This window comes from Palaemon carinicauda, chromosome 14 (genome assembly GCF_036898095.1).
Source record: "Palaemon carinicauda isolate YSFRI2023 chromosome 14, ASM3689809v2, whole genome shotgun sequence".
NCBI lineage: Eukaryota > Metazoa > Arthropoda > Malacostraca > Decapoda > Palaemonidae > Palaemon > Palaemon carinicauda.
The window spans coordinates 14,894,755-14,922,254 of NC_090738.1; the positions used below are offsets into that span (position 1 = coordinate 14,894,755).

The 27,500-nt window shown below is 35.1% G+C and overlaps 1 protein-coding gene across 1 annotated transcript in view; it reads right to left on the reverse strand.

The window, feature by feature from the left end:
- Positions 1-5,673: 5,673 nt before the first annotated feature.
- The window catches only part of Cdk5alpha (Cdk5 activator-like protein), a 181,232-nt gene continuing 159,405 nt past the window's right edge, over positions 5,674-27,500 (reverse strand). The window contains exon 2 of the mRNA XM_068386836.1: positions 5,674-12,515. Coding sequence (XP_068242937.1) covers positions 12,108-12,515 — 408 coding nt within the window. The 3' untranslated portion in view covers positions 5,674-12,107. The remainder of the gene's footprint in view (positions 12,516-27,500) is intronic.

The window sequence follows — 27,500 nt, forward strand, 5'->3', positions numbered from 1 at the left end:
AGAAAATTGTCCCAGTCCAAAATGTCAGAGATCAGAAGTAAGCACTGATGGAAAGTCCAAGAAAACTAAAGGTGCAGTGACATGTCATGTTTTTGTTCCTTCACAGGATCTGGAACCATTTAATGAAATCATATGTGAGGCTTCACTTAATGATTCATCTGTCACAGCTCTGAGAGACTACTTCACCCCAGACAATAATTTCAGCAGCCAGTCACGACAGACAATAATTTCAGCAGCCAGTCACGACAACTCAAAATACACAAAAGAGTACATAGCAGTAAGTGACTTAACCACAACTACTCTTCTATCCGATGCTGAGGTGGATATTGCTTGTCCTTATTTTACAGGTAAGGCAAAAGTTGCTGTCTTAGATAAACCATTACCTTGTAACCCTATTCAGATGATTATTGGTAATGATCTTGCAGGATCCTCTGTACTTGAACCTAAATTGATTGTAACAACACCTGAGGTAGTAATCAAAGATGAGCTCTCCAAAAAGCCAGATAAAATCTCCCAGGTAATCACTAGATCATCTAGTAAAACACCCAGCACTAATTTTTCTCCCAAGGTAAAGAATGACAGAATAACAGAGGCTCTGGATTTAGTTGATATAAATACTCCAACAGAAGGATTCAAGTTTGAAAGCACTCTGGGAAAAAGTAGTGGATCCTACTGACAACCCTAAATCTCTGTACTTTTATGCGGAGAAAAATATTTTGTTTCGCCATTACAAGTCTCCCAAAGCTCCAACATCTAACTCGTGGCATGACTGTTTTCAGGTTGTTTTTTCCAGAGCCCTTAAGGAAACCCTTGCTTGACCTCGCTCATTCTACAAAATCCCATCTTGGAGTGAATAAAACCTACAAGAGGTTGTTTGAGGATTTTTATTGGCCAGGAATGTGAAAGGACATAAAGGAGTTCATTGCTTCCTGTCACCATTGTCAGATCACAGGTAAGCCTAATGAGAAAATACCTCCAGCACCACTTCAAAGCATTCCAGTACCCAAGTCACCATTTGATAAGGTAATTATTGATTGTGTTGGGCCCTTGCCAAAGACTCACAAGGGTAATGAATACATTTTGACTGTCCTTTGTCCTACCACTAGGTATACCTTAGCCTTTCCTATCTGTGCTAAAACCATAGTTGGACAATTGTTAAAAACCTTTATATTGTTAGATTTCCCGAGAGAACTACAGTGTCATCAAGGTACCAATTTTACTAGCAATCTTTTCAAGCAAGCTATGTATCAATTTAAAATCCATAATGTTTACTCTTCTGCTTATCACCCGCAGACTAATGGTGCCTTGGAGAGAATGCACCAGACTTTAAAAAGTTTGTTACGGAAGTATATCAGTGAAACATCACAGCACTGGTGGTTTATCAAGAGGTTGTCTTTTCCTTTTCTGATTCTTTTTCTTCTCAAAACCATCCTTACTGTCCTCCCTTCAGTTGAAGTGGCTATCCTGGAGGGTGTTTAGCCTTGTATGGTGTATCGGATCCTCCATGTTGACCAGTTTTTCCGACTTTTTACTATAGTCTATGGGTTTCATCAATCACTTTATTTATAATTCTGTACACATTGTTTTTTTATAATTATTGTTAATCTAGTTTTTAAGTATGATGTCTCTTTTTTTATTTCTATTAATTCTTATGGTTTCTGGAGACATTGAGCGAAATACAGGACCAGACATCCTAGATTTCGTCAATGTCGTCTCTGTATTGCAATATTCGTGGTCTTCATGCAAATATTCAAGACCTTACAGTTGCGTCCAGACAGTATGATATTCTTTTGTGCTCAGAAACTTTGGTTTCTGATATGAGGCACTCATCTGAGCTCCTTATAACTGGTTTTAAGAAGCCAATAATGTTGAAACGTGAGGCCATCCCTAGGGCCAGGGGAATGGCTGTGTATATTAGGACTGAGTACCCTGCTTCTCATAAGTCCTGCTATCAATGTGGATGTCATGAGATTCAGGTAATAAAAGTTTGTGGCAGGCATAACAACTTTTATTTGTGTTCGATCTACCGGAATCCAGACATGGATGATTCTATCTTCGATTGTCTTCTTACCATTATAGCTAAGATACAAGAAGATGATAGAAAGGCTTCTTTTGTCTTTGTTGGTGATTTTAATGCTCACCATAGGGAGTGGTTAAGTTCTATCTCTCCTACCGATCGCCATGGCTTAAGAGCTTTAGACTTTGCCTCGGAACCAGGCTGAGCAAATCATAAATGAAGCTACCCACAGGTCTAGTAATTGCGTGGACCTAGTATACACCGACTCCCCTGGCATTATAACTAGTAAGGTTGGTTCTCCAGTCGGGACATCTGATCATGCCTTGATTTCATTAGTAATGAAGAATGAGCAGCCTGTCCCTGATACATTATACTCTTGTAAAATTTATGAAATCCCAAGCAGACTGGAATGGGATTTTGCATGATCTTTTGTGCTTGAATTGGTCACAATTATATCGTAGTGTAGATCCGTTTGTCCCTTTGAATGAGAATACAGTCAACATAATTGATAGGCGTATCCCTTCTCGTGTGCTAAGGTACCGAGTGAAGGACAACTCAGGAACATAAATGGTGGTCTACCCTTAAATCTGCACTCTTTGGTGTAGATGCAATAGTTCCTCCTTTACTTAAACCAGATGGCTCAGTCACTCATTGTCCAAAGGAAAAAGCAACCTTTTTGGCTGATGTTTTTAACAGTAAACAGAGTAATGAAAAACTAGAACTTCCTCATTAATGTTTTCCTGGGGCTAAACTAACTAGTTTAGCTTTCCGATCTCGTGAAATTAAAGCTCTGTTGATGGACCTTGATGCTTATGGAGGTGTAGACCCAAATGGTATTTTTCCATTGTTTTTTTATAAAGACAGCAGATTTCTTAGCTCCAAAGTTATCTGTTATTTTCCACAAGTTAGCAAGAAGAGGAGCTTTTAGCACTTGTTGGAGGATTGGTAATGTTACTCCTCTATGTAAATGTGTTTGTGGTAGCTCAAGTCCCACTGATTACCGCCCAATTTCCATAACTCCCATATTATCTAAAGTTTTTGAGCGTCTTCTAGCAAAAAGTCTTAATAGGTTTGCTGAAGGTAATCATCTGTTCCCTAGTTTGCAATTTGGTTTTCGTAAAGGCCTTGGAGCATGTGATGCCCTCCTTACAATCTCCAATGCTGTACAGAGCTTCCTTCATTGTGGTCAGGAAGCTCGTATGACTGGCCTTGATTTTAATGCTGCCTTTGACTGCGTTAATCATGAGGGCCTTATTTTCAAACTGAAACAGTTGGGAGTGGGTAGGTCGTTTCTTAGCATTATCATTGATTTTTTAAGTAATAGATCTCAAAGAGTTGTTGTTGATGGGCAGCATTGTGAGTAAAGGAATGTGATATCCGGTGTTCCACAGGGTAGTGTTCTTGGCCCATTACTTTTCATACTATATACACGACATGTGGTTTGGCCTAGAAAACAAGCTTGTTGCATATGCAGATGATGCTACTCTCTTTGCATCAATTCCATCCCCTGAATGTAGATCTGGGGTTGGTGAATCCCTTAATAGAGATTTAGCTAAAATTAGTGCATGGTGCAAATTATGAGGTATGAAGTTGAATCCTAACAAAACTCAAAGTATGATTGTAAGTATGTCAAGGACGGAGGCTCCTCAACATCCGGATCTGTATTGATGATGTTTCTTTAAATTTGTAGGACTCTTTTAAAATTTTAGGTGTGATTGTCGACAGCAAATTTACTTTTGAGAAACACATTAGGTCTGTGTCTTCTTCAATTGCACAAAAAAATGGCTTATTGAGAAAGTCTTACAAGATTTTCGGGGATCAATCTATTCTGAAGAAGTGTTTTAATTCTTTCATTCTACCTTGTTTTGAGTATTGTTCTCCTGTCTGGTGTTCAGCTGCTGATTCTCATCTTAATTTGTTGGACAGAAACTTGCGGTCTATTAAATTTCTTATTCCTGATCTAGATATTAATCTTTGGCACCGTCTTTCAATTAGTTCGTTGTGCATGTTGCATTTTTCATAACTTTGACCATCCTTTACATTCAGATCTCCCTGGACAATTCTATTCTGTTCGTAATATTAGGCAGGCAGTTCATTCTAATAGCCAGGCCTTCTCCATCATTAGGCTCAATACTACACAGTACTCTAGAAGTTTTATTCCAGCTGTGACCAAGTTGTGGAATGATCTTCCTAATCGGGTAGTTGAATCAGTAGAACTTCAAAAGTTCAAAGTTGGAGCAAATGTTTTTATGTTGACCAGGCTGACATGAGTCTTTTTATAGTTTATATATGACATATCTATTTTTGACGTTGTTAATAGTTTATATAGAACATATCTGTTTTGGCATTGTTACTGTTTTAGAATGATTTATTGTTAACTTGTTCTCATCATTTATTCATTTCCTTATTTCCTTTCCTCACTGGGCTATATTTCCCTATTGGAGCCCTTGGGCTTATAGCATCTTGCTTTTCCAATTAGGGTTGTAGCTTGGCTAGTAATAATAATAATGATAACTATAGAGAGTTATTGGGTCTTTCGAATAGTCAGATAGTACTACATTAAATTCCTCTCTACTTACGGCTCATTTTTTCTTTTACCTACACATATACCTGATAGTCTGACATATTCTTTACACATTTTCCTCTTTGACTCATACGTCTGACAACACTGAGATTACCAAACAATTCTTCTTTTCTCAAGGGGCTAACTATTGCACTGTACATGTTCAGTGGCTTTTTTCTACTTAGTAAGGGTAAAAGAGACTCTCTAGCTATGGTAAGCAGTTATTCTAGGAGAATTTATTCCATTACTAAACCATTGCTAAGTAGGCTTGGGTAGTGTCACAGCCTCTTTACCATCGCCATCTGCTCTCTTATATGAGAGTTGTCTTGCTTGAGGGTACACTCAAGCACACTATTCTTTTTGTTTCCTTATTTCCTTTCCTCACTAGGCTATTTTCCCTGTTGGGTCCCTTGGGATTGTAGCATCCTGCTTTTCCAACTAGGGTTGGGCTTAGCTAGTAATACTAACAATAACATAAATGCAGCGAGAGCATTGAAGGCCACAGTTGAATTCCATGATAATTTCATCAATTAAGCTAAAAAAAATAATACACTAACTCTTATGATTACAAATAATTAACTTTTATATTGTACATTATGAATATATAATAAACTGAAATCAAGAAATCTAATTATTTACCATAAAAATTACTTAAAAATTCTAAGCGAAATGAAAGAACAGAATGTGTTGTTATATTGTAACATCAATACTACTGTTAAATCTATGTAATTGAACGTTTGGTGTAGGAAGGCATAACAATTGCCTACACAAATGCTGCAGACATCATAATAATAATAATAATAATAATAATAATAATAATAATAATAATAATAATAATAATAATAATAATAATAATAATATATATATAATATATAATATATATATATATATATATATATATATATATATATATATATATATATATATATATATATATACATATATACATATATATATATATATATATATATATATATATATATATATATATATATATATATATATATATATATATATATTAATCTTTAAATATAATGCTTGGCATTATACGTCCCTTCTGACTGCAATATTAAAGGATAGTTAAACACAAGTATAGAGATATATATCAGTTTAATTATATAAGAGTCTTTACACCAAATGTACATAATTGTAGCAGGTATTCTAGTCTCTTGCTAAAAAGCCATGTTTTTTTTTTTTTTAATCTGAAAGAACGTTGGCTTTCGGAGACTGAGCAAAAGGGTCTTTTACAAATTTCAACTTTTTCCATTCTCGTAATATTCTTTTTTTTCATCATTTTTTTGGTAGCTTTTATTCTTAACTTATCATCTCAATGCATTGCAGAAGATGGCTGGTGGATACAGGGGCAGGACATTTTCTGTTTAATCTCGATAGAATATATCAATGGGACTAAAAACACACTTTGAGAGAGAGCTGATCTCTCGCACCCAGGAACATGGACTGTTGAAATGACGACAGATCATCGGCCACCAATGAAGTAGTCTTTTGGGACCAATTGCGATGGCCAATGAATTTTTAGAGAGAAAGATGATCAGTGGTTAAATATGAGTCGAAATATGCTATTCCATTAATTCATTGATTTCCTGAGTGCGAGTATTTTGTTTCTCTAAAAGCATTCTCCTGAAGTGATAAAACAAAAATACTCGGAGTTATGAAGCATTTGAAAGCACATCTTTCTTTCAGGTGTTGTCAACAAGTAAACAATAAATAATATAATCTATAAATAGTATAAACATAATGTACAGAGACATGCCGCAGTAACACAAACACAGGTCAAACTCTACAAGATGCTGGAATATCAAATAATCACCTCAATTCAAACAATAAACAATGTCGGAGAGTATTCGGTTAGGTAGAATGACAAATCAACAATGTTTGCAGCCTATTATTCTTTTTATTATTAAAATAAAATCTCCCTAAATAAGATATTCATTATTTTGTGGCAAAGGACCGATTGACGCACCGGAGAGCGCTGCCTCGCAACCGCTTGTCCAGTTTCCTCCAACTTTTGTTTGACGATCATCGATGCTGTTGTAGTATTTGAAGCTCGAGCGAGATGATGCTTATAGAAAAGGTTAGGTTATGTGAGAGATATCAGGGCAGTTTGATTCAGAGCCTAAACTGGAGGAGTAGGTGCGAACCAGCGCTCACGGCATTCACTATATTATTATTTTTACAAAACGATAATAGTAGTCATAACAACCAAGGAAGTGAGAACCTTGTACAGTTAATGTACTTCAGTGAAGAACCTTTCGCACAGACTGTTTTCATTTAGAAAGTGTTCACTGATGTACAATAAACCTGCTTTATTTCACAACATTCATGTACTCAATTTCTTTTGTTAATTAGGGAAATCAGACACGCTCTAAAGTATAAACGACTCCTGGGCTAATACAGGTAAGAAACACAAGCATCCTCTTGATTTGTTTTCTGAAATATACACTGTATTCAAGAATATTAAAAAAACACAAACAGGCAAAACGTTAGCCATACGTTGTAATAATGACTATTTTCAGACGTTCCTCCCACATTGCAGAGCACACCTCCATATTTGCCTCGCTAACTAAAAATCTAATGGTTTGCAAAGCAGAGAAAGACAGATGGCAGAAGAGGGGTTTTATAAAAACTAATATGTAGTAATGATACATAAAAGGTGGATTACAAGGCTCAAAAACAAGAAAATTGTGATCACTTTAATTTCCGCTTTTAATTCTAATTGATAAGGATAAAAATACACTGGGGTGAAAAAAAAATCACTGTTGGTTTAATATCTTATACTTTAAGAATTAGTTAAGTCAGATTATATTACTTTGATGTCCTAACGAGAACATTATCGAGTTTTTTCCTAGTTTTAAAACATGCAGTGCATCCAATTTTGATAAAAGTATTCAATTCACAAATGAATTAACTTCAATTAAAACAAAAGGATTGTGTATTATAGGCTTTAAGTTGATAGTAAAGTCTGTAAAATTAAAGATTTTTAGATAATCAATTTCTTTTTGAGAGAGAGAGAGAGAGAGAGAGAGAGAGAGAGAGAGAGAGAGAGAGAGAGAGAGAGAGAGAGAGAGAGAGAGAGAGAGAGAGAAACTTACAAAAAAAAGGACAGAAACCGTCTTCAGTCTGTTCTTTTTATTTCCCTCAAATTTTACAGACGAAAGAAAGGTAACGAAAGATAAAACTGAAGAGCAAAATGCCTTCCCAGTCTCACTTCCACTAACTTTTTTCCTCTAAATCACCCCTTTCTGCCTTGAACTGGATTCACGTCTATCACTGAGGTTACTGACTTCACAGTCATTGAAATGCACCTTTTGCTCAACTGACCGGGAGAGACCGGGAGTTTGAAAGGATCAGAAGCAGTAGGTGATAGTCCTATCGCCACCATGAGCTTCTTTCAGCTTATTATTAATTATATGTCAATAATTTTGGCCTTCCTTCTGACGTGAAACCCCGGTAGAATGAGGTGGAGAGTACAAGTGTTAAATGAGAATAACAGGAGATTCTGAGCTCCGGCAGGTTCTGACTGTCTGTCTAGGAGTTCCCGTGAGAAGTCTCTGAACCAAGGCAGCCTTTTACTTCTCCCAGAGGAGTCTTAATCTAGAGTGCCTTCGTTCGAAAGTTCACAGAATATATCGGAGGGAGAAGAAAATTGAGATTTTTTTCCATTTTGGTAGTTTGTAGACTGTTGTCAATAACATGATAGCCTATGAATATAAAATAAGACAACTCCTCTCTTTTTTGTTTTTTCTTACCAATCAGAATAAGAATGGCCCAAAATTAATAAGTCAGTGACTATTCAGGACAATTAGTCATTAAATTTCATTGGCAACTTTTAAATTAATGACCTTTATCTTCTACCAAACAGGTAGGATTTATCATTATCTTAAGAAACATGTATCATTCCTAGTAAATAAAACTGACATCGGTTTGACATTTGATAAAATACAATGGTTCCCATTTCTTCCATTTAGGTAACCCTTCCATCACCTATAATGGGTTTACATTACTTGGCAGGTTGCTTGTGGGATGGATTCACTAAAGACGGTGAAGAAAATCGGATGCAGTAACTTAGGCCATGGAAAAAGAAACTATAGATGAATGGATACGAGGCTCTTATCAACGTTGGTTCACAGATTGAACTACCAGTCCCTGCCAAGTTGAGCCGAGTTAGGCCCCTGATCAACTTTGCGGGCTAGCCTCTTTCCAATGCAATGGAGAATGCCAAAAGATCACTGATCATTTTGTTGTTCTGTTAAACCAGAGTTCCAGTAAGTCATGTGTGATGATCACTTGATTATCTCCAGTCATTGCTACAAATGACAAAACCGATTTCCTAGGAGTCTTCAGCAAACTCACCCGTTGTTTTTAACGTAAAAAAGCACTTCAGAATGTTAAGTCGACAGCAGAAATTGAGAATTATATAAAATAGAAAATAAAAAAAATCATGCGAAAGTAGTTAAGTTGCTAGGGTCGACAAACGCACAGTTCCGTGGCCACTGATTATCACCCTTTAAGCCATGGTCAATAAGGCTCAAAACTACGTAAGAAAGAGATGTGATAGTCGGTGGTCAAGTATCAAAATAGAGTCATGTTTTGTTGCTACTCTCTGCAACCTTGTTTAGAGAAGATAGCCAATCCATGCCCCTGAGGACATGAAAAGAGGTGCATTATAAGTCAATATGATTCTGCAATTCCAACTTTGAATTATCAATATGATAATAGTTGACAGAACCTTAGACCCTGTAGCTGCACGACTTATGCGTTGAATATGTTCTCTGAAATTGGCTGGTTCTTAGGTAACAGCAGGACATAGCTGTACTGCTGCTAAGATAGGTTAAAGGATGTGCTAAGCTCATAGGACCACGGTCAGTCTCCACCTAAGGATGAATCAGTAGCAAAGCAGTTCCCAACATGCAGTTGTTAGACAAGATCAATTGACGCAATATAGAAATGATGTGTATTTCTCATTAGAAAATGTACCAGTTTAAGTCTGCTGATTAAGGAGTTTATTGAAATAGGATGATGGAGACTTGACCTATGATATCAACGTTTACTCTAAAAAGGCTGGTCCTCAAGCCACTAGCTTGCTCTCTCACCTCAAGATATTATCAGTAGCCATAGAAAAAACCATAGTATTGGTATTATTCAAAACAGTCTGCCATTTCCATTTTCTCTCTTTCACCTCTGACAATCGACTCAAAGAAAGAGGGGCTTCCGACCCTTAATCTTTGACTTCACTGAATCTACTCTTCTCCACATATCCTCTAGGCCAGCTGAAATAAAAAGTTGGAGTTTTCTACTTGACTGAACGGCTCTACAGTAATGGTAGATGTGTAGAGCCCTGTCCCAAGCCCAGCACAGCACAACAGATGCGCGACAGAGAAGAGGAAGAGAGAGACAAGAACTGATCATTGGTAGACCGTTGATTATTATATGAACAACCCAGAAACCAATCAGAGGCCATGGATTTCACTACAACATGCCAATAATAGCATTCTGATCGGGAACAGGGTGTTCAGACCGCCAGCAGCTTCCAAATTCACTCCAAAGGTCAGAAGTTCTGCGACTGAGGCTATACTACTAGTCATTGGATACTCACTACACAATTTTTTTTTTGTTAAATCAAGAATTTCGGTATACAGTAAATGGCGTATGTCACAGGTTATTGTAGAAAGAGAAGTGAGTACAGTATATGTTGCTAGTCCATATCAATTATGCTAGGGTTTTAACCATATACCGAAACACTTGAACCAATAATAATTGTTGGCATCTGTACGAAGTGGTTATGTCATTTTCAGTGTTTGCACTCATTTCTTTTCAAACACCACATGAGTTTTTCAGCCCTTTTCCCGGTAATGTATGACTCCACCACACCTGGTAATATCACACATTTGAAAAGAATCTTTGGTATTGTTGTTGGCAGCATCAAGGAGAGAAACAGTCCCTTGACATTAAAAACTAAAACACAACCTAATGCGATCACAAGAGCTTTGGATTAGTTGCTTTTCTCCCGAATGAATCCTTCTAACTTTGCTTTAGTCAGTTCGCAGCATCATCAAAAACTCCATGTAGAAAAGAAAAGGTTCTATGGTTATATTAAGTAGCTGTAAATCACAAGTGACTAATATCACTCTTATGATTAACTCCGTATTTGATTAACTCATTTCCTGAAGATTTATTTGGATTGAGAAATGGGTGTCATCACCATGCAGCTTCTATCATGTTGCAAATGATATTTCATTTGAAAAGAAGATTGATGCTTTGTTTTCTGATGATCGAAAATGGAATGAGAATATCAAAGGGAAGTAAAGAAAATATTCATAAGATACTATCAATAATCCTACAATCAGAGGCTGCACAGCCAATATCCAGGATATCATTACTTACTTCTTACTTTTGGTCATAAAAAAGTATACAGTACTGTACTCATTACCAACATAATAATTGATACACATACTGCTATTCTTGCATATAAATTATTTGCAAAGGCAGTTGCTTTCAAATAGTAACTATGCTGCAGCATACTGTTCTTCAGAGGAAAAAAATTCCTATTTTATATAAATAACTTTAACTTGGTATCCAAAATACCTCTCCTCATTTATGACAAAAAACGTCATTCTTTTTCTTAAATTTCTCAGCATTGTCTGGTCGCAGAAAATATCTCTCAGGTAGACATGACTGCACACATATCTGTCTCTTATTCAATGGTCATTACAGCTTCATGGTATAACACTTTCTTTTCTTTACTGTTACATCATACAAAATGAGGAGGTTTCCTTTACCTCGCCTGGTTATCTTCACCATTAGAGACTATATCACTTTAATTGCTATTCTACTATCCCAGGTTGGGCTTTTCTAGGGGAAGATATGAGTCTTCAACTGAAGCTGATGTTTCTTTCTGTAGGTATCCAAAGAGGAGGAGCTCGGGTAAGGTAGGAGTCCTTTTGACAAAACATTGAATCAACAACCCTGACTGAACCAGCAACCAGGTAAACCAACACTGCTAATCTTCAGGGAACCTAGAAGATTTTCCATACTTGTTCCACACTGGCTAAAAACAACACGAGTACCTTAACTTTGGCTTAGAGACACTTCTGGGCTCACAAGAGAGACAGAGGTCTAAACTTGGGTATGACTGGACAGAGGTTCATCTTTGAGGGGGTGTAATTGCCCTGGAAGACATGGAGGGCAGTTCTGGAAGGCCTGAGGCCTGTCCCAGATGGTAATGTTTCATTTCTCTAGTTTTAAGATTCCATAACCCTTCCAAAGGTTTTCTTCCTGTCCTCATACGATTCATTTACGTACTGTAAACTAAGTAAACAACCCATTTCCTTGTTACATCCTCCAGTGGGCCATCCATAACTCATTCACTCACCTACTGTTTTCTAATCTACTTTCTAGGTTCCTCAATGCCTCCAACAGAGCTGCTGCTGACCTTGTTCTTTCCTAAACAACAATTAACAAGCAGTAATAATCCTACTAACAGTGTGCGTTATACATTCTCAACACATTTCAAGCTGCAGTCTGCTGTGGTGCCTGGGGTACTGCCAAGGGCACCACCTGCTGCTGTTGGACCACTGTCTGTTGGGTGAGGACGACCTGCTGCTGCTGCTGTCCACAGGCCTTCAGCTCGGTGAATACTTCGGTGAAGAAGGAGGGTTCTGCGTTAATTCTGAGCATGGAAGAGCTCAAGGTATTGATGATGAAGAGACATCTATCCCAGAAGCGATCCTTGTCTTCCTCCACTAAGAAGGGCTTGAGTGGGTAAGAAATCTCGTTACCCATGTATGAATAGGAGAGGTATAGACAAGTAAGGACGACAGCTTGCAATTCGTGTTCACTGTGGACCTCTTCGTTGACGAGCTCGCGTACCAACATGTATACGAACACCACATTCGCTGGATTGATGAACGCAATGTCCTGGAAAGAAGGAGAAAGGTATCAAAAAATAGTCTGGTACAAAGGAAATGTTGTAAATGTAAAATAAAAACCTTAATTCACATGAAATATATAGCATTAAACTATCTTAAGTTATCTTAGTTCTCAAAAAAATAATATGTGTACTATTAACCTTTCACAAAAATTTGGTCAATCGTGATTCATGTAAACTAATAGCTAGTCTCCCAAAACATTCTTAGAATAATCTATAATTAAGACAACCCAACAGTTAAAGATGAGACAGAGATAAGGAGTACGTCCTTAAAATTATATAACATCATTAGGATGTCATAACAAGGTCTCTAATGACTTTATATAATACAGAAACTGTTATTAACATTTTACTTTACAATATTCCATAATGAGGGCTACATTACGCTTCACCAGACTTCAATTTAAAATGGTATATAAAAAAATAAAACAGTGTTACTCTCTCTCTCTCTCTCTCTCTCTCTCTCTCTCTCTCTCTCTCTCTCTCTTCTTGGAACTGTCAAAAACATATGACATTTTTTACAATACGCAACCATGAAATTTATTATCTGTTTCGAACAGATTTTTATATGAGGAAACCTTTCTTGTGTAGACTCTAATACAATGCTTGGTTTATCTTTTTTTTTCAATATGCAACAACCGTGAACATGGTGTATCTTTTGCTTGTAATCTCTCCTTTATAATATAGAGAAAGTCTCTCTCTCTCTCTCTCTCTCTCTCTCTCTCTCTCTCTTTATATATATATATATATATATATATTTCCAGTCACGGCCAGCGTGTATGTGCTTGTGCGTATGTACAGTATGTACATACAGTACATATAAACGTATACATAATATAAATTACGTAGTGAAAGACTTTTAACATCATTAATCTACCTTAAATTCTGTTAGTTCATTCAAGTCAGTATGATAACCAATTCTAAACGAATACAGCCAAGATACATAAAAGTAGCACAATTTACAGGAATTATTGGGGTTCCATAACGTGCAATCTGAAAAAAGGTGTACTACAACTGAGATCACTTTATCTTTTATTTTTTTTTAACCAAGAGAATATGATAAGAACCTCTGCATGCAACATTTGGGACGGTGGTCACGTGACCAGCAATCAAGTAGCTACAATTAATCTTATTGCCTTCACAAGAATAAGAAATTTCCTTTATAGCAATTTATGTGTACATAGTGCATCTTTTACGGAGTTTCAGCATACGAACAAAATATATCGCTTGTTGTTGGTGAGTATTAATAATAATAATAATAATAATAATAATAATAATAATAATAATAATAATAATAATAATAATCTCCTCTATACAATAAGAGCTAGTGTCTGGATTGCTATCTATCTATCTATCCAATATATATATATATATATATATATAAATATATATATATATAGTATATATATATAGTATATATATATATATATATATAAATATATATATATAAATATATATATATTATAGTATATATATATAGTATATATATATATATATATATATATAGTATATATATATATATATAGTATATATATATATATATATATAGTATATATATATATATATATATATTTCTGTTCGTCACGCACAGCTCTCCCCGTCGCTCGGGTGGGGATTGGGAGTAGTCATATGACTGTATATCTATAAAATTTTAGACAGGTTTTACACTATTAATAATAATAATAATAATAATAATAATAATAATAATAATAATAATAATAATAATAATAATAATAATAATAATAATACAAAACAAAACGAGCAAAAGCTATGATTCTTGAACCATAAATATAGTAATTCAACATCAATGTAATATGGATTATCCATTTAACTGAACGCTGAAACCATCACGCGATCTACTCTTGTATAGGAAGTATAACTTTGAATACGCTCGATCGCTCTCTCTCTCTCTCTCTCTCTCTCTCTCTCTCTCTCTCTCTCTCTCAAACTTTCCTTCAGGTTACTAATTTGTCTTTTCATATAAATGGCTGGAAATAATAAATAATTTAAATCAATAGCCAAGGCACTTTTTATTCATCAGTGGATCTTTCTCAAGACGATAAGCACGAAATAATAAGGTAAATATTACAGATTCTCTGTGCGCAGTCATACAGTTCTAAAATTCCCAACAAAATCATCAAATAAAATCTGAAAAACTCAAGTCATAAGCTGCTTGGTGTAAATAATTTCCCGTGGTGTTCATAGCTATAAAACACCGACAAAACAAAAGGATAAAGCGCTCTCTCTCTCTCTCTCTCTCTCTCTCTCTCTCTCTCTCTCTCTCTCTGTCGATGTTCGATTGAACGCACACGTGCGAGCACCGACATTCCTTACAAATTAGATGTTTTTAAGCCAAATCAAAGGTTTTGAAAGATCCTTTATGTGCTATCATCCAAATTTAGATGTCAGATATCATGCTAGTATTATTCCCTCACTTATTCAACATATAACCATTTCCATTATTAACAATCTACATCATGATAGCACATATGAGAGAGAGAGAGAGAGAGAGAGAGAGAGAGAGAGAGAGAGAGAGAGAATAAATTTTTTTCTTCACACTTAACCTTTTTACTTTTCCTCGAAAACAAGGTATGAAATTATCTCTAGCCTCCTCCTGCAAATAATCATTCGGATCCTTCGATATGACTTCAACTTCAGCTTCAAAAACAAAGGCCACCAAGGCAAAATGAACGGAGGAGAAAAGGTCATGCGCGAAGGTCAAGGCTTATATTGCAGGATCGAAAGGACGTGAGTGTGGGTGGAGGAGGAGGAGGATGGAGTAGGAGATGGAGGTGGAAGAGGCGTCCTTGGTAGACTAATAAAGGGGTTGTGCTTTGAAGATGGATCGATATTAAGAGAACGCCGGTTGTCCATGCAGTCATGGGACTGCAGCCTCTTTATGGTTACATAACACTAACACACATAACACACACTAACACACGTAAGCGTATGATAATGTGGTAGCCAAAGACAATGAGGGAGTGGTGGTGCAGGTGTGGGCATTGAAAGATTATGTAAGATGAAAGAACAGATACAAACGCGCACACGTGTATATACAGTATGTGTGTGTGAATGTGCGTGTGTACATACATACATTCACACACATTATATATATATATATATATATATACATATATATATGCAGATATTAATTGTATGTATATACACATGTACGTATCCAAACACACATACACACGCACACACACACATATATACATATATATATATATATATATATGTGTGTGTGTGTGTGTGTGTGTTTGTATGTGTTTGGATACGTACATGTGTATATACATACAATAAATATCTGCACAAAATAATAATAATAATAATAATAATAATAATAATAATAATAATAATAATAATAATAATAATAATAATAATATTAATAATTTTAAATTCTTGCTCATGTTGAGAGAGGGATAAACAGCAGGGAACCGAAGCCCCTTTCCGATTCTATGGTTTCTGTTTATCTAAGCCGACCCAGACTCGAATGACATTCACCTTGACTGAATCTCTCTCTTGGGGATTTCAATGTCGAATTCGTTAGCTTTGACATTTCAATCACTCCTGCACACGACCTTCAAGGTACTTTCGATTGTAAAATCATCGATCCGCGATTGGCAAAGGAGGTTATCAAGTCTTAATTCAGCAAAAGATTGCCTTCTCCGCATTCATTTTCTTTTTGATTGCTGTTAATTCTTTTAATGATAGCCATCATTGCGACGGATAAGTGGCGAAACAAGGATATGAACGAAAAATAAATTGCTACATAATGGGGAACGGTGGGAATTCATTGCCAGTGGCAGTGAAAACTATTGAATCATTAACCAAGGTTATACAGTTTTATTAATAAATGTTATTACGTAAGGAAGTAGATTTTACCGATTATTTATTCATCAAATATTTATCTCACATAGTTTTTTGTAGTTCTGCAACCTCCCCCACCCTATAGAGTTAAGGATGGATGGTTTGGGGCAGCCTATAAATCTATCTGCAGTCATCAGAAGCCATTGCCTGGCCGCCCTAGTCCTACCTTGGGTGGAGAAGGGCCCTGGGTGGTTGTTATTTATATATTTAGTTAGATATGCATACACACACGTAGACTAACAGATTCAACTATTCCCATCCCTTACCCCTTTCATAATAACAAACCACTAGTTCCTCAACTTGTGGAAGTGTGGTTTCCGAGTGTCCCACTCGGGGTAACCCCTCTCACCGAGGTATGACTACACCCTCTTCACCCTAAGCGTGAAAGTAAAGATTGTATATATATATTCAGAAACTCGCTATTTATTATACAGTATATGGGAGATGAAGATGTTTCGTTGCTAATGAAATCCAAGAAGCAGTGTGTTGATACAACAACCAAAACGCCTGTTAGCATTGTGACTTTAACGCCGTAAAATATACGTGTAGCTACTTGCTAAAATTATATCAATGTGAAATTACTTCAATAATAGTGATTACTAGCGGTAACTGTTATATTGATGATGAGAAATTTATGAAAAACAAATGCAGTGAATGTTTAATCCCATAAAATGATAAAATATGAAAAAAAAATCCAATAAAATTAGAATACAAAATTTGTCTTGTACACGTGAGCTTACAAAGTAAACCTTCAGCCCTGAGAGAGAGAGAGAGAGAGAGAGAGAGAGAGAGAGAGAGAGAGCCATTGTTACACCACGCTTACAAAAATGGTAATAAAAACTCTCACAGAAAATAAGTCTTTTGATATATCACCCCATAAAATAGAAGCCTCTACGAAATTTTTCATTTTGCTGTCTGCGAGTTTACGTCATCACTACCTGAGAAAATGAGGAGGATGGGGCGGGGGGGGGGGGGGGTTCTAACGTATATTGTAAAGTAAATCATCCAAGAAGCATACAACAAATAAAGAAAAAAAGGTTTTATTCACCTTAAAACACTAACAAAATCTAGAAAGAATTATACAAATAAAATAAACAACGGATATACTGAAGGTATCTTATTTTTAATATCGCAAAACTGAAAATGAAATGTTAAAATCTAAAATGATTCAAAAGACACTACATCAGTACTATGAAAGTGTGGATTTTAATGTCAGTGTTTATACACATTTTCTCGACTCGGGAGAGCTCAGGCAGACCCCAAAATGGTGTATAATTTTTGCACAAAAGAAATGAAACTATTGTCATATAATACAGAACAATTTTCAAAAATCCAAGCTAAAGGGGATGGTTTTATTTCTCTACCACATATGGACAGAAACGCTGGGAATACGTATATAGTTCGTATGACTTGTATATTATGGAAGTTAACTTGCATTTTTGTGTATGTGCGCGCGCGCATGTGTATGTGTGAGCACATACATATGACTGAATACTTTTTTAAGGACAGTTCTGGGATAACACCTTGAAAAAGAAACTCTATATATACAAAAATACTTATGTGAATCACGAGTTCCCAAACGAGGCTAATCAGATGACGAAGAAGATTTCAATTATAGTCCTAATCGGTTCCTGAAAACGTTTGCGATTTTCCTTAAACTTTGGAAAAAAAAACTCTTAATTTCTTTTCTCCTGAAATTACAGATTTTACGGTCCATGAGAATTTGTTTTTACTTTCTTTCGTTTTAAGTCATGTTACCAACCAGTTTATTTTGGATCTTCCGAAAAGCAATGCCCTTGTGAGGAAGTGGAAGTAATTAGTTCTTATTCCCTTTCTTATTAAGGATTACTCCTCAGCTGTGAAATATATTTTCCTTCTCAGAGGGGTAACGATATGTTATATCGGCGGACCTATCGTTCTCTCGATAGAATCATTAGTTAATTCTTATGACTGTTCCCATCTTTCTTGTGGAGAAAGCATGGCACAAGGGTAATTGAATTCTGCATCGATTGGTGTAATAATAATAGTAATTGACTACTTGATTAAGGATTATCTGGCGCAGCAAGAGGGAAGCTGGAATGCATTCCTTGAACTTAAGAGCCTTGGAAAACAAGAATGAGTCATTGTTTCAAGTTCTGCAGATATGGGAAAAGGAGCCACAGGATAGAGGCCTAATTTCTCAAGAGGTTGTGATTGACTAACTCGGGAAAATAAGAGCCGGCATGAAATTGAAGGGGTTCTATTCCCTTCTGTCGAAGGGGAGTAAAAACTTACACCGAAGGTACAGAAAGGAAAGTAGGGAATAAAATGGCAAAGGGGTAAAAAGTAAGTATATCTGCTTTTGAAAATTAGGACTCTTTAACTCCAAAGGAGACGGCTTGGCTAATTATAATACCTGTAACATTCTATTAACTCTTCCAGCATTATGAAATTTATATTTATTTATGATTCGACAATCAACATCCATCGGTTTCTTTGAGGTTGTCTTATCCAGCACTTTATTTCCTTATATTCTATTCAGGTAAACACTTATCTTTTAGATTGTTTAGGCCATTCATGGTCCCATGGCCTATTCTATTTCTATTTCCACAAAGTTGTGCACATACTATTTCATTCATTTAAAGTTGTTCAATTGTTTGTTTAAATCCAGTGTCTTCGGGAAAAAAATATTTTCATGCATTTTGATCGATAAGAGCCGAGCATCGAACAAACTTATTTCGTGTTTTTAATCCTTTTGTTTATTTCAAATAATCGTTTGTTTGTTTATGTTGCACCAAGGTAATTGAGGCTCTCGTTAGCATCACAGTATGACAGACAAATATACGGAATAAAATAACACTAGTGAAAATTCCACGGTGGTTCCGTCAACAAAAATTAACACTTCAAAAGCCGCATTGGAAATTTGGCAACAATAGGCAATGCTAAATAAACACCAATTGCTTCCTGGCAAACACACATTCTCTCTCTCTCTCTCTCTCTCTCTCTCTCTCTCTCTCTCTCTCTCGAACTGCTTTCATTTGAACCACTGTATAATTCAACCCCCTTTCTTTATCACATATAAAATGCATGAAGTTCAATCTCAAAAGAATCTATTGTAGCAACAATAGCATATAATTCATTGTTCAGTACGTCCGCTCGGCTAAGGGAAAACACTTCCACAATTACCTTCAGCATTAATCACTAACGTTCACAATAGCTTTCATAATAATACAATTCTGATATGTTATTAATACGATTTAGATTGAGTTCTATCTAATTTTCTGCGCTTTGTAAATAACAATAGTGACTATAAAATAAATCTTTACCAATGGTTGATACTGAACTGTAAGTAACATTTATATCAACGTGTAGAAAGAAATAAAGCTTACATGATAATAACTTTTATCGAGAACAAACGACTCAAAATATATTTAACTACACCTGACGTTTGCATTAAATAAAACATTATGCCGTGTTAAATTTTGATCAGTCACGGGGTAATTTGAAGATAATTTGCTATCATATTTCTTGTCATTTGAAAAGTAAACTGATTCATAAGAAACCTTAACGATATTGTCACTGCGTTGGGGGATATCAAACTAATAAAACGTCAGGTAACTCAGATTCTTACACTAGAAATTTTAGTTTATAAGGTATATCTCAGGCTATCTGTATTTGTAAGAAAATTCCATCATTTATCTACATTCACACTTGACAATTAGTAAGATGTTATTATCGCAATGAAAACTTAAACATTCGAAATTGTCTATTGTCCTCGAAACTTTAAATGTAAAGTGCATAATACTTGTTACTTAAGAGGAATTTCTATTATCTCACGAGTTATTCCACATGATATGAAAACAAAGAGACGATTCGAGAGAGCAAGGAACAATAGTTTCCGGAATTTGCGTTGGTCAACACAAGCAAACAATGACAATATGTTGAAAAAAAATTTCAAATAGAAAAACATTTTAACGCAAAGATATGAGAGATGTCCGAATTTAATGGCCTTTCCTGCAACTGCAGCAGGGCGAAGGAGATGTCGTAAACTGTCACGTTATTGAAGGACACGTATCATGAACTGTTCATATACTCGTAATTGGAGGACGCGTAATATACTACTTGGGTGAACGAACGAATTTCCACAAACTATCAATTTAAACGAATTGATGAGAGAATCTCCCCTATTATAAATTTCATATATCTATCTATATGTATGTATGTATGTATGCATGTATGTATATGTGTGTATATATGTATATATATATATATATATATATAATATATATTTACATATATATATATACACACACACACACACACATATATATATATATATATATATCCTGCCACATTAAGCTCTCCCCCTCCCTTTGAAGTGGGGAAAGGATATAGTCATACCCTGGTAAGAGTGTGTGTGTCCGCGTGCATATCTACCTAGATATTTATATTTAGTCGTATTTTAACGGGTCACTTACATTACTGAAATAATGAAGGGTAACATTCAAAAATTCAATCTCTCATTGAAAATATGTTCCCAAGAGCTTATGAAAATTATAAACGTTTCATGTTGTAGCAATCCTGCTACACGAAAGAAGTGGCTGTCCTTGGCATTCTATGTTAATACAAAAGACACCTCAGAGATCTTGAATAAAAGAATCCGAGATCTTATATGAATGAATATGGCACGCATTAAAGTATTCAAACAACATGTAAAGGATGAGACGGTCATGAATATTTCAAGCAAGTGGTGGAGAAGCCATTAGTGTTAAATGTTTAATGCATAGTATGATTTAAAGCTCTCAAGTAAATGAAAGCATGTAAGTATGTATAGATATAATTTATATCTATGGAATTAAAACGTGGTATGCAGTCCAAAATGAATATTATATCCCGTGGAAGTAAAACATCACTATTCAAAATCTATCAAAGATATTGCTCTCTTCTAATTTTGATTATTTCTCTGGTCATATACACAAGTGAGTATACCATAACGTGGAGAAAGGGTTTGTGTACTAGTAAGGGCCACTTATTCTAGGTTGGTTTGCTGTGAGCGATCAAAGTAAAATCTTCCACCTCTACCAATCCGCAGTAGCCACCGTGGTGATGAAAATGGCTAAACCCCAGGCATGAATAAGGACATGTCTGAGGCCTTTGCCCTGTAGTGGACTAGATACGGCTGCATTTATTGTTGTTGTTGTTGTATATACACACACACACACACACACACATATATATATATATATATATATATATCAACATATATAACTATATATATAGATATATACATTCACATACATATATTCATACATACATATTTATATAACATAAAAATAACATATTGGATTATTTCATTACATTTCAACCAACACATTTCACTGCAGAAAAAAATATAATTTGCATCTGTCTACACATCTCAACCTCCGGCGACTTTGAATGAACACATTCCACGACACAACCTGACGTTCTCTAAGACGAAAAAACTGGCATTATACGCCATATTGTATCCGGACGGAATACAAACGACCTACAAAACATGTAATTTCTGTGAACAGCGACTCCAACCTAAGTCAGGAAATCGGTAAATATTCTGTAACAGTGTTTCAGACTCCAGCGCTGAATAAATTCGACTGAAAATTTTCTAGTAAGTTCTAGAGTGGAAGAATTTAAATGAATTATATATTGAAATCCATTTTTGGTAAATTCCAGGCTAATATCATTTTTATATATTTCGGACTAAAATCAGTCGAAAAATTTTCGGGTTGGAATCATTTTACAAAATCATTTCAATGAATCATTTCTCAAATAAAATCAGTGTTTATGTCCTCTTAAGGGTTTAATTGAAAATCAATTGTGATAGATTTCTAATCAACTTTTTCTGGCTCGTCATAAAAATAAATTGGATTAATACAGCACCACTTGTCGTAAATGTATGTAAGGTTGTGTTATGTGATTTTCTAAACATAATTTCAAAATGAGCTAAGAACTGTTTTAAAAAATAAAAATAAAAATTACATGTATTTCCATATAAAATCACTCCCCTAATTTTTAAAAAATTAATAATGCTTCATAAGAAATCTAACAAGAAATATTCGATAAGCAAAACAGAAAAAAATAATAATACGACCAAGGATGTATAACATTAAAACATATTTATGTACCCAAAATTAACAGTGAGATCACCTAGTAGTAGACAATTTTTTTTTTATGATAAAGAGATCAATGGGTAAACAATATATCAACATACAGAGGTTATTGACCTTTGACCTATTAAATCGTTAACAAATTAAACACCAACAGACCAAATATACGAAAGGTAAATATTATAGTGGCAAAAAATTTAAAAAAATATCTTGAACATGTATTAAAATCAGAAGAACGACACTAAGGAAAAATAAATGCAAAATCAACTTAACTGAAGCAATTAGTATTGATAACTAGAGAAAATTCTTAGAAATTTGATATAAAAAATATGACATGTGAACCCAATTCACAGAAAGAAAAACAAATACTGAAATATTAGTGCAACCGACAAATATCGATAAATGTCAGAAAATAAGTTGAATATTTGAAAAAAAATTCAGTCCGATAAAAGAATATCAAAGCAATTACACCCGTGAAAATACCCAGGCAAAGGGAAGCGTTTTGAAGACAAAAATACGTTACTGTAACGAGTGAACAAAAGGAAAGCAAGTGGAAAACAGAAAAAGGTAGGAACGAAATATACAGGAGGGGGAAAGAATGAAGAATAGAAGGAAAGGTAAAGGTGGGGATACAAGGAAAAGTAAAACAAACAAAAGGTAAACAATGTACTAAAAATGTAGGTAAGGAACAAGGAAGAATCGTAAAATAAAATTTAGGAAAAAACATATTGAGACAGAGAGAGAGAGAGAGAGAGAGAGAGAGAGAGAGAGAGATGAAAATAAGATGACAAAGATGAAAATAAGCTAAAAAAATCATCCAAGGAATAAGGGATACGAGAAATATTCAACGAGAGAGAGAGAGAGAGAGAGAGAGAGAGAGAGAGAGATGAAAATAAGCCAAAAAATCATCCAAGGAATAAGGGATACGAGAAATATTCAACGAGAGAGAGAGAGAGAGAGAGAGAGAGAGAGAGAGAGAGAAGGGGGAGGGGTAAAAGTCAGCCTTAGTACAGCGAGATAAATCTCGTTCGTTTCACTTAGTGCCACGTCCAATAAACTGTTCTATGAAGCTTAAATTAGGTTATGGTGAATAAAGGCAGCGTGGCTAACGTCCCATTAGAAGGGACGGGCGGTTAGCTAATGGAGGCTACCTTAAAATTAAGTTAAGGCTAAATTAGAATTTCAGAGGCATAAATAAACAAAAGATGGACCCGTGAATTTTCCGGCAGCCTATCTTAAATTGTTTTTTACAGGGGTGCCGTTACTAGCACCAAAGTCTTTTTTTGACACAAGAAGATTTTGGTACACGTTTACAGCTGGTGAATGGAATAGACTGGTGAATATTATATATATATATATATATATATATATGTTACAAATATGTATATTATATATATTATATAAAGTCATACACATACGTATACCCACAAATACATATATACATATACAGTATACTGTGGATATATATATATATATATATATATAACAGAGAGAGAGAGAGAGAGAGAGAGAGAGAGAGAGAGAGAGAGAATGCCATCTACTATAAAATAGTGATTAAAACTTCTTTCACAGCGTTACTCCTACATTAAGGGGACGGTTGCGTGATGCGCCCTCTCCAATGCCTTCTATCAAAGACATACTCTTCCACCAAACCTCTTCTCCATATCATCCTTCACCTTATCTCCCCATCTAATTAGCTGCCTCCCTCCCCATCTCCTCCTCCTAACATTCATCCATCCTCAACACATGCCCACATCATCACAGTCGGGACTCTTTTCACTTTATTACTTGATAATTTTCCACTCTTTCAAGAAGTGATATTCACATAATACCCCTCAGCATTCTCATTTCTATTCTCTCAAGCTTTACTTATTACTGCGCTGTATATCATGACTTTTAGCTTTATTAATTTTCCTATCACATACCACTCCTGCTACCTACCTCCACTTCCTCTATGCTGCTTTTATCCTATTCTCAACTTCAGCCTCACAGCTCTCTTCTGACTTATAGTAGATCCAAAGTATCTAAATGTTCTGCCTATTTCATAACCGAGATTCTACTTTCATGCATGGCTATCCTGTCCCTTCCTTCCTTACTGCTCACCATAGCTTCAGTCAAATCCCCCTTCTTCAAAGTCTCTTGCCACTCTAAAACACTTCTCTGTAAGTCCTCCTCATTTACAGCTGTAATCACTAAATCATCTGCATATAGCAAATCCCACGACTCTTCATTTCTGATCTCTTCACTAACACATCTAAGACCAGCACAAATAAAAACGTGCTTAATGCTGACCTCTCGTGTAATCCAACGATAACTTCAAAGGTTTCTGTTTCGCTAACAGCTGTACAAACAAACACTGGGAATCCTAATAAAATCTATTACATGAAGGGCAATAGCAGTTACCATCATGGTTTCCTTATTGCATTCTAGCAGGATACTACTACATTGGTTCCCTCTTTGATTATGGTTCACTTTTCCTTTGCCTATACAAAAAAACGACATAGTCTAGCCTATTCTTTTACACATTCTCCTCTTTTCTCATTTATCTGACAACACTGGATAACCAAAAAAATTATTCTTAATTCAGGGGTTAACTTCTGCGATGTGATCATTCAGTGGCTATTTTCTGTTTTGGGTAATGCTATAGCCTCTGTACCGTGGTCTTCCACTGTCTTGGGGTAGAATTTTCTTGCTTAAGGGTACACTCGGGCACACTATTCTATTTGTTTCCTAATTTTCTTTCTGTTCTGTGCCGATTTCTCTGTTGGATACCTTGGGCTTATAGCATCCTGCTTTTCCAACGAGGGTCGTAATTTGGCTACTACTACTAATACTACTACTACTACTACTGATAATGATAATGATAATGATAATAGCAATAATAATAATAATAATAATAATAATAATAATAATAATAATAATAATAATAAAAATGATAATAATAAAAATAATAATAATAATAATAATAATAATAATAATAATAATAATAATACTAATAATAATAATAAAAATGATAATAATAACAATAATAATAATGATAATAATAATAATAATAATAATAGAGGAAGCTGATGACGTAACAAGGAAGAGGATCGGTGGGGTAGGGAGAGCTGTTGGTTATCGATTCCACTAAAACAGAGCTTCTATATTTAGATGCTATCGATAAAGGGTCCCAGATACAACGGGATGACCAGTCCAAAAGGTCATAACATTCCCTTTTGTTATTCGGTTATTGTTTTTTTTTTTTTTTTTTTTTTTTTGTTAAGTACTGGCTTATCGACGTAATAATTCAGAGCATTATTTTCTTTTTAAGTTAATTTAATGTACACAGGTGTTTCTATCAGTCCCATTACTCGAATGCACGTATTACACGATAATATTGAGTATATATTCTCTTCGAAAATGCAGATAATACCCTTTTCTACGCTTTTCTTTCATTTTCATATAGACTAACAGAGATATACCCTTTACTATGTCATTTACTTTCATTATCATATAATTGAGACCAACAGAGATATGCCATTTTCTATGTCATTTACTTTCCTTTTCATATAATGAAGACTAACAGAGATTTACCCTTTTTCTATGTCATTTACTTTCCTTTTCATATAATGAAGACTAACAGAGATATACCCTTTTTCTATGTCATTTACTTTCCTTTTCATATAATGAAGACTATCAGAGATATAACCTTTTCTACACCATTCTCTTTCTTTTACATATAGAATAACAGAGATATGCCCTTTTCTACGCCCTTTTCTTTCCTCTTCATATAGACTAACGGATATATGCAAAGATCAACCATCATAACGAAGAAAAATTCCCAGAATAAAAAACGACCCTTCTTGTTGCAAGATCTAAATTCCATCCGTCATCCTTTGACCAGCATCCCTTCCCATCAAGGTTCATCTCCCCTTCATCTGCATCCCACTGTTTCTCCAAAGCACCCTCGTCTTTCATTCCTTACAACCTGTGCAAAGCATTTATATTCTTTCAAAGGTGTAACTAGTTTTCATTTATCGTCAGAGTACATCTTCAGTAAATTACTCAGCCTATCATCATAAAAATAACTTTACACAGCAACACTTTACATTCAAGTTTATTTCTTTATAAGGTATGCGCTTTCATCAAATCCTATAACTCTATTACCTTCATGGGAAGACGCAAAAAAATCACCATAAAATATTTTCATGGAATAACTGCCCTTTTATCTCTCGTATCACTTATCATTCATTAAAATATGAATGAATATATAACTATACTCTAAATTTCTTGCTTTTCTACACGGAAAACTTTAGCTCCCAATCTCATATTTTTTTCAATGATATTAAACAAATATGCACACAGTCAGGCAGACAGACAACAAACATGCAGACATATAGGCAGACACACACACAATAAATATATATATATACATATATATATATATATATATGCGCTTGTGTATGTAAGTATAACCACACACACACACACACACACATATATATATATATATATATATTTATATACTTCTGTGTTTAGTTTTCTTTGAACATGAAGACTCCTCTTCCGAAAACTATTCGTTTAAATTCCTTCTGCGTTTTTACATCAACACACCATTCGGACCGCCAAGACCAATATCTAGTGTGCTGCTTTGCACAAATATTGGATTTCATGTGGGAGCACCCACTCTCTAAAACAGAGAGAGAGAGAGAGAGAGAGAGAGAGAGAGAGAGAGAGAGGTTCGGGGAATGCTGAATGAGAAAATAGGTGAATCCAAACCCTTTGGGCGTGGCGAATATGATGTAGAGAGAGATATAGGGAAAGAAAACAAAAAAGATAAGTTTGAAACAATACCAGAGAGAGAGAGAGAGAGAGAGAGAGAGAGAGAGAGAGAGAGAGAGAAAGGGAGAAAGAGAGAGATAAATGGAATGTAACATATGTGGATGCACAAAGCCAATATGAGATTGCTACAGACGTGTGAAACAATGTAAAATGTAAAAT